The sequence below is a fragment of the Glycine max genome, chromosome 13, assembly GCF_000004515.6.
Source record: "Glycine max cultivar Williams 82 chromosome 13, Glycine_max_v4.0, whole genome shotgun sequence".
In the NCBI taxonomy this organism is placed as follows: domain Eukaryota; kingdom Viridiplantae; phylum Streptophyta; class Magnoliopsida; order Fabales; family Fabaceae; genus Glycine; species Glycine max.
In genome coordinates, this window is record NC_038249.2 from 4,930,064 (window position 1) to 4,945,364 (window position 15,301).

Below are 15,301 nucleotides of genomic sequence, written 5' to 3' on the forward strand. Positions count from 1 at the left end.
TTACTGTTCTCTAAAAAAGATATTTTACTATAAAATTTAATTTTAGTGTGCTTCATGTTAATTTGAACACTAGTTACCAACAATGGTGGACGTCATTGACAAGGCCAGATAGACCAACATAACTTCCACAGTAGAACGTCATTGCTCCATTGACCCAGCTCTGAATTTGTGGGGCCTACCTCACTTCTCGTTGATGGGGTAGTTCTGTAAATCACCACCCTTTCAAATTGAATTAATAATAATAAAAATGACAGAAGAGAAAAAGGCGTTACACAAGCACATCACTTTCTTTCTGATATACTACATTAAAGTAAAAATTAAATGCTTTTGTAGTTCACTTTATATCTAGCTGCACTTCACTTTACTTTGTTCTGAATTCTTCTTCTCTGCTTCCTCCTTCCTTCCTTTCGTTTTCTTTTTATCTGCGTTTCTTTCTTTCTTCCTTGAAGTTGAAGCTCTTCTCTTTGCCTGAAGACAATGGCTGACATTACTCATCAACCTATGGAGCAGCTTCAGGACCTTGAGTACTGCATAGACTCCAATCCTCCATGGGGTACCTTATTCTTCTTTCTCTCTCATTTGAGTTTCTTTCTTTGTTCGTTTTCCACTTTCTATAATCTACACTCATGCACAACACAACACAAAGGCCTCTGATTGTCACTCTTCTTCCAAACTTACTTTTTCACTCCTCATTTTACATTTTTTATTCTTATTTTTAGTTTCTAATGTGCTTTTCCATCCTCTCCTCTAATTAAAAAAAAAAGTGCTTGTTTATGTTAGCTATTTTAAGTTTTCTATTTTGGAACACCATGGCGATTGTTTTGGTTTTTCAGTTTCCTAATAGCATGTTGCTTCCTTTTAGTATATCAAACTCAAATGGACTGAAGAAATAATAGAATGCTCTTTGCTTTACTTGAATTAAAGCTGTTTCCTTGTTGGGGTTTTCTGTGATATGTTACTGCACGTTTTGTAACAAGTGAGATTAGGCTGTTACATTGGTCCTGAAAATGTGGACTTAAAGTTCAAATTTTTATATTGTTGTTGTTGCTGTTGAGATAGAGCGGGACTCTGCACTTTTCTGTTAGTTTTTTTTTTAAGAAAAAAAAAAAAACTTGTTCTCCTTTCTGTTTGTTTTCTCAAGAGGTCATTTTTTTTTATTTGAAAAAAAAAATAGTTGCGTTGACGTTCTGTTTTTTTAATAGACCTGCATTTCATTATCATTTCTACTTTTCCTTAGCTATGAAACAGTAATAAGTAATGACAATAGCAAAATAAGGCTAGTAATCATGCATTATCTGGTAGTTACCATTTTACCCTGCATTTTAGAGCACTTTCTACTACTTCTCGAGTAACAACGTCTTAAAAGTAATGGCCCCACTTATATTAATTTATAATTCACCCTTATTTATTTCAATTGTTTTATTATTTTGTGTTTATGTTCTGGGTTCTTTGTCTAAAGAACTGAAGGATCTAGTCACTCCGGTTATGATGAAATTGAAAAATATTTAATGATTTTAATGTTCACGACCTTTTGGGGCAGTAATGTCCTGGGAATTTGTACTACAAAAGAATTGTGTCTTTCCCTCTAAGGACCGTCTCCTGCTATTTGCTAATTCACTAAATGATAGAATTGAGATCCATTTCCGAGCTGGTTTTTAAACAGTCGGTGCACTCGTACCAAACTACTTTATTTATTTATTTGTTTTTCTTGTTGAGGATGAAATATATGTTTTTCTTTCTTTTCGTCCTTTGATTAGAGTTTTATGATGGTTCTGTGAGGAGAATAAACACAAAAGACAGATTAGTAGATTTAAAAAAAAGTCTTCAAATTTCAAAATGTTAATATGTATGATATGATATCAATATATATGTCACCAACAAGTTGGTGTCTCTTAAGGCTCATGATATGTTGTTCTTGAGAAGTGAGTCGGTAGTGCCACTTTAGATTTTGAAAACTAATCCTTAATTTTTTAGAAGTTTGCAATATCACAATGCTGTGAATTGTGTGTGATATTGCTTCATTTCAAGAAACTAATTATCAATCTGATGTTCTGCATGATTTAAAGGGTATATTTTGAAAGTTAAAATCTAATGTTAGGGGTGTTATCTATTGTTAGTCTTGACATTAAGAAACCAATTATCTATTACTTTTTTTCTTCCCTCATTGTGAATGACTTGTATTGCAGCTGAAACCATCCTATTAGCATTTCAAAATTACATATTGATGCTTGGCACAAGTGTGATGATCCCTTCAATGCTTGTTCCAGCTATGGGAGGAAGTTCTGTAAGTTGAATTTCTGTCCTTGTGTTATTTCTTCAGTCCTCCATTCTCAAAGAGCCACTCAGACACGCATTTGTTCTGATCTAGATAGTAGGATCATTATAATATTCATCCAATCCATTGTGTCTTAGTTCAACATTTGGTTTTCTAGGTTTTAATTTTATTTTCATGTTAATATTTTGGAAGGGGTGTTCTTTAGCCGGATCTGTCAATTCATGTGAAATCACTTGTTGCTTTTCAGTTTGATGCTGATTTTAATTGTTAGTGTTTTGGCTTCTTGTTTAAACAGGGTGACAAGGCACAAGTAATACAGACACTACTTTTTGTAGCTGGCATTAACACACTTCTCCAAGCACTTTTTGGAACAAGACTTCCTGCTGTAGTTGGAGGTTCATTTGCATATGTAATTCCAATTGCTCATATTATTAGTGACTCCTCATTGCAACGAATCAATGATCCTCATGAAGTAAGCTTCCTGCTCCTTCTTTTCGTTTTTGTGCATTTTGAAGAACATAAAATTTAAATATTGGCCTTTTGATTCTTAGCATTAAACGACTGATCAAGAAGCATCAATGCACTAATAATTTTTCTGTACTCTCTCTCTCCATGAGTTCTGGATATGTAATGGATGATGGAAATTCTCTGAATGCACTTTTGGAAACAAAAAGGCCATAGAAGCCAGGATTTAATATTTTCGACAAACTTTAGTCAATAATTATTTAAAAGGAAAATAGGAGGATTTTAGTTGCAGATATGCTAATTATTGATCTACGGGAAAATCACTTGTTAGTATTTATGCACTTCATCGAATGCACATTATGAAGTTGTAGAAGACTTGTAGGGTTCCATGGTATTATGCGTCATGGTACTAGGTGAATCCCAAAACTTTAAACTTGACTTTAGTCTCAATATTTAATATTTAATAAATTTTCTGGTTTAAAGTTTAATTCCCGCTGACATGGGAACTAGATGTTTGATAGATGACATTGGCAACCTAAAATAATTTAGGGAACTGCTATAAGACTATTTAAGTTTTCTTAGAAGAGAGAGAATGAGAGAGAGAGCAGTAGAGAGAGAAAGAGTGACCAAGTGAGAGAGCGAAACAGAGAGAGGATAATTGAGACACCCGGTTTCAGCTATGCCGGAAAAGGATACCAGCGACTTACTGCAACGATAGTGGCGGCAAGACGAGGGGAGGGTGATGGGGAAAATATGCCAGCACAATAACAAAGCTCTATAATAGAGTAATAAGGAAAAACAGAGACACAATTTGAATGTGGAAAACCACTCAATGCCAGAGTAAAAACCACGGGTCCAGACCAAAGAAATAACTCCACTATAATCAATGAAGATACAAGAGAACCTCCAACAAGTACACTAAAACGTGCTACAAAATATAGAGACAAGAAGATAAAACTTCAAAATATAGAGCACATAATGCGAAACATTTATCTCTCTCTACAGTTATCTTTTTCCCGATCCAACCGGACAATTTGAAGTATCACGCGCGTAGAACCTACTGTCTAAAAATCAGTCTGATCCAACGTTGAACAAATCTGCAGTTGCAATCTGAAAAATGCTCTCTAGTGGGGAGAAAGTTCACTTGGTACAGACCAAATGGGGCTGCCAAAAGTACATTAGATAGAGTGCTTGTATCTGCAGAATGGTTTGCTAAATGGCAAGGAAGCACACAATTTATAATGGACCGCAACTTTTCTAACCATTGTCCAATTCTATTCAAATCTTCGTTTGTTGATTGGGGCCCGAAACCTTTTTGGGTTCTAGACTGTTGATTTGGGGACAAATCATTTAGGAAGGTGGTTCGTGATAGCTAGGTAGCGACCCATGTAAGTGGCTGGGGGGGGGGGGTTGTATTAAAAGAAAAAATTAAGAGACTAAAACAGAGGTTGAAAGAATGGAACAAAACCTAGTTCAGTGACATTCTACAGAAAATAAAAAGACTAGAGTCGGAGCTTTACAAGTTGGCAGTAGAAGGTGATGATAGACAATTGACGGCTGAAGAAATAAAATTGAGAAGGCAACTACAGGAGGATTTGTGGGTAGCTGCACACTCAAATGCATCAATTTTGTGGCAAAAGCAAGGACTAGATGGATCAAGGAAGGTGCTTGATAATTCCCGGTTCTTCCACATGACTATAACTTGGAGGCGTAGAAGCAATTGAAGGTGTGTTTGTTAATGGTTGCTAGATAGTGGAGCCATGTAGGGTCAAAGAGGAAACTCATAATTTCTTCAAGAGGAGATTTGAGAAATCTGAGTGGGAGAGACTGAAATTGGATGGGGTAAATTTCAGATCCATTGGACAGCAACACAATAATTTTGTGGTGGCTCGATTTGTTGAAAATGAGGCGAGGGATGCAGTGTGGGAATGTAACAGCGAGAAGAGTCTTGGACCGGATGGATTAAATTTCAAATTTATTAAGGAGTTTTTGGATGATATCAAATCAGATTTGTTTCGCTTCTTGGATGAATTGCGTGTTAATGGAGTTTTTCTGAAGGGGGGTAATGCATCATTCATAGCACTAATCCCTAAGGTCCATGGTCCCCAAAGTTTAAATGAATATAGACCTATTTCATTAATAGGCAGTGTGCATAAAATTGTGGCCAAAGTGTTAGCTAGAAGATTGAAGAAGGTCATGCCAACCATCATTGACGAACGCCAAACTGCTTTTGTTGAAGGGAAACATATGTTGCACAGTGTGCTTATAGCTAATAAAGTGGTCAATGAAGCAAAAAGACAAAATAAAAGTTGTCTTGTGTTCAAAGTTGACTATGAAATGGTGTATGACTTTGTATGCTGGGAGTTTCTATTGTATATGATGAGGAGGATGGGTTTTTGTCCTAAATGGATTAGATGGATTGAAGGTTGCTTGAAATCAACTTCTATTTCTATTTCTCTTTTTTCAGGGTGCCGATGAAGGTGGGGGACAGGTTGGAAAAGCTAAAGAGGTGGTTCTTGTGGGGAGGAAACTCAAATCAGAAAAAGATCGCCTGGGTGAGCTGGGGAACAGTTTGTATGCCAAAGGAGGCAGGGGGTCTAGGTATCAGGGATTTGAGGAAGTTTAACTATGTTTTACTTGGGAAATGGCATTGGAACTTGTTTCACTGTCAAGGTGAACTGTGGGCACAAGTTCTGAATTCAAAATACGGAGGATGGCGGAATCTGGATGAGATTAGAAGATCCAACAGAGAATCTATTTGGTGGAGGGACCTAAGCTTCATTTGCAATTTGCCGGAGGAAGGGAGCTGGTTTAACAGCAACATAAAATGGAAAATAGGAAGTGTTTCAAAGGTGCTGTTTTGGGAAGATGCTTGGAAGGAGGATGGAGTATTGCTGAAGGAGAAGTATCCAAGATTGTATTAGTTGGGAATGGGGAAAACAACAAACGCAGGTTGGGAATCACAACTTCAATGGAGGAGGTTTTTAATGGAAGGAGAAATAGCTGCAGCTGCAAGTTTTATAGAGGATATACTGTTAGGAAAGGAATTCGCTGGACCATTATTATCTTCCTAAAAATCAGTTGCTCTGTTATATGTATATTTATTTCTTATTATAAATTAGGAATAATATTCAGCCTATTAATTAGATATATTTAGGATTCCTAATTTAGGTTGTACAAATCAGGAATTGGGATCAATTGTCATTAAAGTAGTTATAAATGTTGTATTATTTATAGAGATGAATGGAGAGAAGAAAAGGCAGAAAAACCAAATTTCTAACATGGTATCACGAGTCTCCTTGACAGCGACGTGAATCTTTCCAGTTTTGTGTTCTCACTTGATTCGTGATTCTATTTTTGTTCTTCGTCTTGGTCCTTGCTTGGCCGCACGCACGACACTGGCACTCGTTTGTTTGCGTGTGCTTCTGGTTCGTTCTTGTAACTCTCTCGTTCGTGGTTCGTGTTTCAGTTCCTGGTTCTTGTCCCTTTTTATTTTTGGGCACGAGCTCTTGGCTTTTTTTTTTCATGACTATGGAGAATCTTTGTGTTCGCTTTAACGGCAAGAACTATGCTGCTTGGGAGTTTCAGTTCAAGATGTTCGTGAAAGGAAAAGGCATATGGGGACATGTCGATGGGTCCTCCTCTAAACCCACGACAATGGCTGAGTTGGCTGCTTGGGAGACGCTGGATGCCCAGAGTATTTCTTGGCTTTTGGGGTCCATTGAGCCTCTAATGGTCAATAACATGCGTTCATTTTCTACTGCCAAAGACATGTGGGACTATCTCAACAGCATTTTCAATCAAGACCATTCCGCAAAACGCTTTCAGTTGGAATTGGACAGCCAATTACAGTCAGGCTAATTTCTCTATTCAGGAATATTATTCTTGTTTCCTGAACTTATGGGCTGAACACTCTGCTATACTTCATGTTGCTGTTCTGAAAACTTCTTTGGCTACTGTTCAAGAGGTTTATGAGGTCACTAAACGGGACCAATTCCTCATGAAGCTGAGACCTGAATTTGAAGCTGTCTGTGCTGCTCTCTTAAATCGACACCCATTTCCTTCTCTGGATGTATGTGTTGGTGAACTGCTTCAGGAAGAACAGCGTCTTCTCACTCAAGCAGCTTTGTCCCGTGACTCTTCTATTTCAATAGCTATTGCTGTTGCCTATACTGCCCAGGATAAAGGCAAAGGTCGTGATACACGACAGGTTTAATGTTATTCGTGCAAGCAATTTGGTCATATTGCTCACCATTGCACCAAGAAGTTTTGCAACTATTGTAAGCAGCGTGGCCATATCATCACGGACTGTCCCACTAGACCACCACGGCGTCAGGTGCAACCTTTTCATGCAGCTAATTCTATGACTAAGACACCCACTTCTGTCCCAACCAATGCTGATGCCTTAACTCTAGAGAAGGTGCAACAAATGGTGCTTTCTGCATTATCTGCCTTAGGCATCCAGGGTAAGTCTAATGATATATCTTCACCATGGTTTGTTGATTCTGGAGCCTCCAATCATATGATTGGTACCTCGGAACATTTAAAAAATGTTCGCACTTATAATGGCACTCAAAACATTCAGATTGCTGATGGTAATACTCTTTCAATCACTGCCGTTGGTGATATTACTCCTTCCTTTCGTCATGTATTTGTCTCTCTAGGACTTGTTTCGAATTTAATTTCGGTTGGACAATTGGTGGATAACAATTGCAATATTAATTTCTCTCGGGCTGGTTGTGTTGTGCAGGATTAGGTGTCGAGGAAGGTGATCACGACGGGGCCTAAAGTGGGTATATTATTTCCACTCCAGTTTACTCTACCTAGACTTTTGTCTTTTAATTGTACTGGTGTCACAAATAAGTATGAGGATTGGCACAAAAAGTTGGGTCACCCAAATTCAGTTGTTTTGTCTCATTTACTGAAAAATAGATTCTTAAGCAATAAAATTACCATTCCTGGTTCATCCTTTAACTGTTCTGTATGCAAACTTGCTAAAAGCAAAATCCTCCCGTTTCCTTCTAATGCTCATCGCGCTGACAAATGTTTCGACATTATTCACAGTGATGTTTGGGGTATATCGCCTATCTTATCACATGCCAAGTACAAGTATTTTGTGATATTTATTGATGATTATAGCCGCTTTACTTGGATATATTTTCTCCGTTCTAAAGATCAAGTTTTCTCTATGTTTAAGACATTTTTGGCCTACATTGCAAATCAATTCCACACCAGCATTAAGATTTTGCGCACCGATTCTGGTGGGAAATATATTTCTGCTGAGTTTCAAACGTACTTGCAGCAACAAGGCATTATTTCTCAACGTTCATGTCCATATACACCTCAACAGAATGGCGTTGCGGAGCGAAAGAATAGACATTTGCTTGATGTCACACAAGCATTACTTCTTCAGGCTTCGGTTCCTTCTCATTTTTGGGTTGAGGCATTGACCACTGCTGTCTACTTGATCAATTGCCTTCCCTCCCAGGTTCTTGGCCTTGATTCTCCTTTCTTTCGACTTTATAACATACAACCGAGATATGATGATCTTCACCCTTTTGGTTGTGTATGTTTTGTACACCTTCCACCTTTGGAACGTCACAAACTTGGGGCTCAGTCTGTTCAATGTGCATTTATGGGTTATGGTACCACTCAGAAGGGTTTTTTGTGTTATGATGTTGTTGCCCAGCGTTTTCGTATCTCTCGGAATGTGGTTTTCTTTGATCATCAAGATTTCTTTCCATTTGTTTCTCCTAATGCTAATGGTTTTGCTACTCTTCCTTCTTTTCCTAAGGTTTCTCATGTTACATAACGGTTTAAACCAGGCTATGTATATACTAGGCGCCCTCTTGTCCCGCCCCTTCCCGACTCTGAACCGTCACCTGAACGTACACCAATAGCACCTCGTAGATCCAGCTGTATTTCTCGTCCACTAGATAGGTATGGTTACTCCCCTACTTCTCTTACTGCCACTTTATCTAGCATTCCTATTCCTACATGCTATTCACAGGCTGTTAAGGATGTGTGTTGGGTCAAAGCTATGCAAGAGGAGTTGCAGGCACTTCAGGAGAATTATACTTGGGATATTGTTCCATGCCCGCCTAATGATGAACCCTTTGGCTGTAAATGGGTGTATTCTATCAAACTTAATTCTGATGGTTCTTTTCATCGTTACAAGGCTCGATTGGTTGCTTTGGGAAACAAACAGGAATATGGAGTGGATTATGATGAGACATTTGCACTTGTGGCCAAAATGACTACTATTAGAACTGTGCTATCTATTGTTGCCTCCAAGGGCTGGTCTCTCCATCAAATGGATGTGAAGAATGTCTTTCTTCATGGTGACCTAGCTGAAGATATTTATATGACCCATCCACAAGGTTTGTTTTCTTCTTTTGTCGGTGTATGCAAGCTCAAACGTTCTTTATATGGTCTAAGGCAGGCACCACGGGCATGGTTTGAAAATTTTCGAACTACTCTCCTTGGCTTTTCTTTTACTCAAAGTCGATATGATTCTTCTTTATTTATTCAAACCACCACAGCTGGTATTGTTCTTCTTCTTATTTATGTTGATGATATGGTCATTACTGGTTCTGATCATGTGTCAATACAGCACCTCAAACGACAACTTCAAGCTTCTTTTCATATGATGGATCTAGGCAATCTTAACTATTTTTTGGGTCTTAAGGTTAATTCTCATCCCAAATGTCTCTTTCTTCATCAACACAAGTATACTAACGATTTGATCTCTTTGGCTGGTCTCCAATCTGCTGCTCCTGTGGATACTCCTCACGAAGTTAATGTCAAATTTCTTCGTGATGAGGGTGACATTCTACCTAATCCTTTGTTGTATCGTCAGTTAGTGGGTAGTCTTAATTATTTGACTATTACACGTCCTGACATCTCCTTTGCAGTCCAGCAGGTTACCCAATTTATGCACACTCCTTGCCACCTTCACCTAGTTACTGTCCGACGTATCATTCATTACTTGAAAGGTACTTCTCATAGGGAGCTATTCTTTCCTACTGGGACATCTCTTAATTTGGTGGTTATTGTGATGCTGATTGGGCAGGTTGGTGCATGTTTCTTGGTTCTTCACTTATTTCTTGGAAAAGCAAAAAGCAAGCCCGGGTCTCTAAGTCTTCCACTGAGTCTGAATATCGTGCTATGTCTCTAGCCTGTTCTGAAATTATTTGGCTTAGTGGTCTTTTAGCTGAGCTTGGTTTCCCTCAAACCGAGGCTACACCTCTCTATGCTGACAATACTAGCGCCACTCAGATTGCTGCCAATCCAGTCTTCCATGAACGCACCAAACATATCGAAGTGGATTGTCATTCCATTCGTGAGGCTCTTGATAATCATATTGTCTCTCTTCCCCACATTACCTCGCAACTTCAGCTTGCAGATATATTTACCAAGGCTGTTCCTCGTCCTCGGCATCAGTTTCTCAATAACAAATTGATGCTCCTTGATCACCCGCATCAATTTGAGGGGGGATGTTAGGAAAGGAATTCGCTGGACCATTATTATCTTCCTAAAAATCAGCTGCTCTGTTATATGTATATTTATTTCCTATTATAAATTAGGAATAGTATTCAGCTTATTAATTAGATATATTTAGGATTCCTAATTTAGGTTGTACAAATCAGGAATTAGGATCAATTGTCATTAAAGTAGTTATAAATGCTATGTATTATTTATAGAGATGAATGGAGAGAAGAAAAGGCAGAAAAGCCAAATTTCTAACATATACAGGGTTTGGAAGTACAAATGCAGCAACAAGACACTTGGACTTGGGGAGGGGATTCAAGTGGGAAGTATTCAATGGGAAATGCTTATACACTTCTCAATAGAGTCTTGTCATCTGTGACTCAGGATGAAGTGTTTAAAGCAATATGGAAATTAAAAATCTCAAGTAAAGCCTCAATCTTTACTTGGAGATTAATACGGGATAGATTGCCTACAAGGAATAATTTAAGAAGAGGCATGGAAATAAATGATGCTAGCTGCCCATTTTGCAGAAGTCATGAGGAGGATGAATCTCACTTATTTTTCAGCTGTGTTAAAATCTTGCCGTTGTGGTGGGAGTCGATGTCGTGGGTAAATATTGTGGGGGCTTTCTCAGAAATCCTGAAAAACCATTTCCTTCAACTTTCTTATTGTAATTCTGATGGTTTTAAGGGTCAAAGATGGCAGAGTTGGTGGATCGCCCTCACTTGGTGTATTTAGCATCATAGGAATAGGATTGTATTCCTAAATGAAAGTTTCAATGGTCATAAATTGATGGAGGATGCCTTATTCTTCTGCTGGACCTGGCTTAAAAACCTGGAAAAAGGATTTGATATCCCATTTCATTCTTGGTCTAGTAGTATTAGGGAATAGTATATAAAATTTACAGATCTTGTGTGTGGGTGGTTCCTAGTCTATAGCCAGAGCTTTGGTTCCCTAATACTTGTTCTGTATATTGTATTAGTTAACCACAGCTCTGCTCCTGTTGTTGTTAGGCTGTATGTAAATCAGTACCACTTATACTGCTTTCTCTATTATTTATAATGAATTTATATTTTTGCCGATAAAAAAAAATTGAGTTTTCTTAGAAATATACTTAAAATACTTTTTTATTTGGTAGGGTATTGAAAGAGATCTTGCAATCTGATTGGTTTGCAGAGATTTTTACAAACAATGCGAGCTATACAAGGAGCTCTAATCGTAGCCTCAAGCATTCAGATAGTCCTGGGTTACAGTCAAGTATGGGGTCTTTTCTCAAGGTATTCTAGTTGCTTGTAACGTGTTTAAAAATTGAAAATAACAAAACAATGCTCAATCATTTACTACTATATGAATTTCTCCAGATTTTTCAGTCCTCTTGGCATGGCACCTGTAGTTGGACTGGTTGGATTAGGGTTAATTCAACGAGGATTTCCTGCGGTAGGTGTGGCTCAATCTATTTTATTTGTCATGCTCATAAACATTCACAGAATGATCTCAGATCTAATGACATGGCCATTTGAATGTCTATCATATTATCAATATCATCTAGAAGAAAGGTTATTCTGTACGACAAAAAAAATAAAATTCTGGAACATGTCTTAAATCTGTCTCCTGAAGTTGTCAGCTATTTTAAATGACAGTAAATTTTCTATGTTGAAGTTTTGATATTCTGCTTTTAGCTTACAAAATTGAGGGCTTCATCTAGTGGGTTTCTTTTTTCATTTTCTTTTGGGGTAAGATGTCTTAATCTTGATTGTCTTTCTGGAATATTTAATATTGCATAATCCGTCTACTGATACTAGTGTGGATAAAATTTTCTTCAGAAAAATCATTTGATTAACCATGCTCACTATTGCTCAATGGAAACAATATTTCCATACTATTTCACATAATTTTATTTATTACTTTTTGTTTCAGTTGGGGAACTGTGTAGAAATTGGCATACCAATGTTGTTGTTGGTTGTTGGGTTGTCACAAGTAAGTGATTTAGTATAACCAGAATGTAGTGTTATCAAGTTATTAATTTTTTTTCCTTGAGACAAACTAATTTGGTGTAAATTGCAGTATCTAAAGCATGTGAGACCGTTTAGAGACATTCCTATCTTTGAACGTTTTCCAGTTTTGATTTGTGTCACAATTGTTTGGATATACTCTGTCATTTTGACTGCCAGTGGAGCTTATCGGCATAAACCCACCATAACACAGAACAGTTGTCGCACGGACAGAGCTAATCTGATATCTACTGCCCCATGGTAACATCAAAATACTAATTTTGCATCGTCTGATATGTATTAGTTTTGGTGAGGTCTCGGTTTATTTATCTTTTTCTTAATGCTAATAGGTTCATGTTCCCATACCCTCTCCAATGGGGTCCACCAACATTTTCTGCTGGTCATTCATTTGCAATGATGTCTGCGGTTATTGTATCAATGGTGGAGGTATCTATTTTCATTCCTAGTTTTCTTTTATTTTGTTCCCTTCCCACACTTATCACTAGTCTAGCAAGACAACTGTCATTGGGATTTGCTTCTGGCTCATCTTCAGAACTTTATTATATTCACCTGTATAGTATTTTTAGAGTAAATTAGGCTAACCACCTAGAGGTTTTGTGTAATTACACAAACACCCCCTGTTTTTTAACCATTACAATACAATCACATCCCTTGTAGGGGGTGTTTGTGTAACATATGAGGGGTGTCGGTGTAATGTTTTCAAACATATAAGGGGATCTTAGTGTAACGTTTTTAAACATAAAGGAGGTTACTGTAGGAATAGAAAAAAGACTCGTGTTATGTGTAGGAATAATATTTTTGAAACTTTGATTTTTAACCGTGTTGAATGGCGTTGTGTGATACATGTAGCCAACCTCACCTAATGAGATAAGGCTTTGTCGTTGTTGTATGTGTAATTTGAGAAAAGCTCACGGAGTGCGAGTGCAATTTACTCTTATTTTTATTGCTTTTGTAACTACAGTGTGACAAAATAAAAACTACAGTATGATAGTGTTCTGATGTTGAAACTTGATTAAGTTGTGGTAAAGTCTTTTTCTCCAATCATGATTAAAAGAGGCGAAGTAATACTCCACCCCCACCTCCCCCATTTTGGTGAATTTCCAACAATGGCTTGACCATTTACTTCTCATGCAGTCAACTGGTGCATATAAGGCCGCATCTCGTTTGGCTATTGCCACTCCACCTCCTGCTTATGTGTTGAGTCGAGGCATCGGTTGGCAGGTAAGTTTACTTTGTTGTTGGCTCAAACAGTGCAGTTACTACAATGGAAATGCATAAGGTTATACTTGATCATTATTCATTAAATCAGATACTGTTAAGACTTAAGATATCAATCCTTTGACTTAATCAGCATTCATATTTATACTAATAATAGTTATATATGTGTCTAAGAGCGTATTTTGTTTTTTTTTAGGGGATTGGTATCTTACTTGACGGTCTCTATGGAACAGGGACAGGTTCCACTGTTTCTGTGTAAGTTTCCCTTAAGTGAATTGTTGTCCAAGTTGCTGCCTGTATACGACCTTTATATCTTTCCATGGTAGCATGATGAGCGTTATTGTTGGTTATTCTAGGGAAAATGTAGGACTCCTTGGCCTAACCCGAGTTGGAAGTCGCCGAGTTGTTCAAATTTCTGCTGGTTTTATGATATTCTTCTCTACTTTAGGTCAGTATTGATGTTTCAAACACAAATTTTGACTACACTAAAAGCAATCCAGTTTCAAATCACTTGATCAATCAAAGCTGTTTGGCCTTTTATGTTAACAGTATGCAATGAGAAAAAAGAGAACAGTTTTGATTAACTCTTCTGCTTTGTTTCACTTCGGTTATGTGCAGGAAAGTTTGGAGCTGTGTTTGCATCCATACCCTTCCCAATATTTGCTGCATTATACTGTGTTCTCTTTGGCCTTGTTGGTACGTGGTGAGATTGTATTGTTAAGTTGTTCCAGTTCCTCTATTCACATTCACTAATATTTTTCTATGTTCATCAGCTGCAGTTGGCATATCATTTCTTCAGTTCACAAACATGAACTCTATGAGAAACCTTATTATCACAGGGCTCACACTGTTCCTTGGAATATCTGTGCCTCAATTTTCAAATCAATATTGGACCAGCTCACACCATGGTCCTGTTCATACTAATGCTGGATGGGTGAGTGTTCCTTAATAGCCATGAGCTTTTACGTTTGTAGTGATTTGTTATAATCATTTTCCTAATTAATGTAAATTGGAATGTTAATGATTTTAACAGAACATTTTTCCTCTCTAATTTGACTTTCATTTGCTTGAATTAGTAATTTAGTCTAAATGCTGTTGATTCTACTTTTTGGTAATTGCAGTTCAATGCTTTCTTGAACACTATATTCTCATCGCCGGCAACAGTAGGTTTGATTGTGGCAGTGTTACTTGACAACACTCTGGAGGTCGAAAGGTCAAAAAAAGATCGAGGGATGCCGTGGTGGGTTAAGTTTAGAACATTTAGAGGAGATAACAGAAATGAAGAATTCTATACTTTGCCTTTCAATCTCAACAGGTTCTTCCCACCTACTTGATGGAAAATGAGAGCCAGCCAGGGTAGAAGATTAGGTTTTCTTTTGAGTTGCACATGCCAGAATTCATCATGACTAACAAATGCTATTCTTCCTTTACCATCACCCAATTTTTTTGTTGACCACCTAAAACCTTGGTCCAACAGAGGATTGTAAAGCATTTGGGACTATGCTGTGTAGATCCAATAAAGTAAACTTTTCTCCATTCCCTTTGTGTGTGTGGCTATCATGTTGGCAAAGTTCTTCATAGTAGAAGCAAAAGTAAATATTCCTATTTATGAGTATTAACTTCTATGTCTAGTTTAATAAAAAAAAAATCTTCTGTCTATAATTGAATTTAGTCATTTTACTGTACGCGTTTTTTGTGTAAGTTTGCACAGGTTAAGCATCATTAAATGTTCACCTTTAATTACATTTGACTAGTTAATTAATCATGTTTTATTGAAAAAACAATTATTTCTCTAAGCTAGCGTGCCATAGTTAGGAAAGTTTGGCACCAAGTCACAATT

At 37.4% G+C, this 15,301-nt stretch overlaps 1 protein-coding gene across 1 annotated transcript; it reads left to right on the forward strand.

Annotated features, from left to right (window-relative positions):
- The first annotated feature begins 348 nt into the window (after nt 1-348).
- LOC100775664 (nucleobase-ascorbate transporter 1) lies at nt 349-14,997 on the forward strand. Its single transcript, XM_003542270.5, has 14 exons — nt 349-553; nt 2,187-2,284; nt 2,571-2,747; nt 11,408-11,508; nt 11,593-11,668; nt 12,149-12,208; nt 12,296-12,483; nt 12,573-12,669; nt 13,378-13,464; nt 13,658-13,716; nt 13,818-13,909; nt 14,080-14,157; nt 14,235-14,395; nt 14,583-14,997. Exons 1-14 carry the CDS (start codon nt 478-480, stop codon nt 14,793-14,795), a joined length of 1,563 nt encoding a protein of 520 aa, XP_003542318.1. The 5' UTR covers nt 349-477; the 3' UTR covers nt 14,796-14,997.
- The last annotated feature ends 304 nt before the right edge of the window (nt 14,998-15,301 follow it).

Excerpts from the sequence above, each read along its gene's own strand:
- LOC100775664 (XM_003542270.5), top strand. The coding sequence starts at position 478 with ATGGCTGACATTACTCATCAACCTATGGAGCAGCTTCAGGACCTTGAG. Across the intron at positions 554-2,186 it reads AGACTCCAATCCTCCATGGG|CTGAAACCATCCTATTAGCA; the intron begins GTACCTTATTCT and ends CTTGTATTGCAG. Across the intron at positions 14,158-14,234 it reads TGTTCTCTTTGGCCTTGTTG|CTGCAGTTGGCATATCATTT; the intron begins GTACGTGGTGAG and ends TATGTTCATCAG.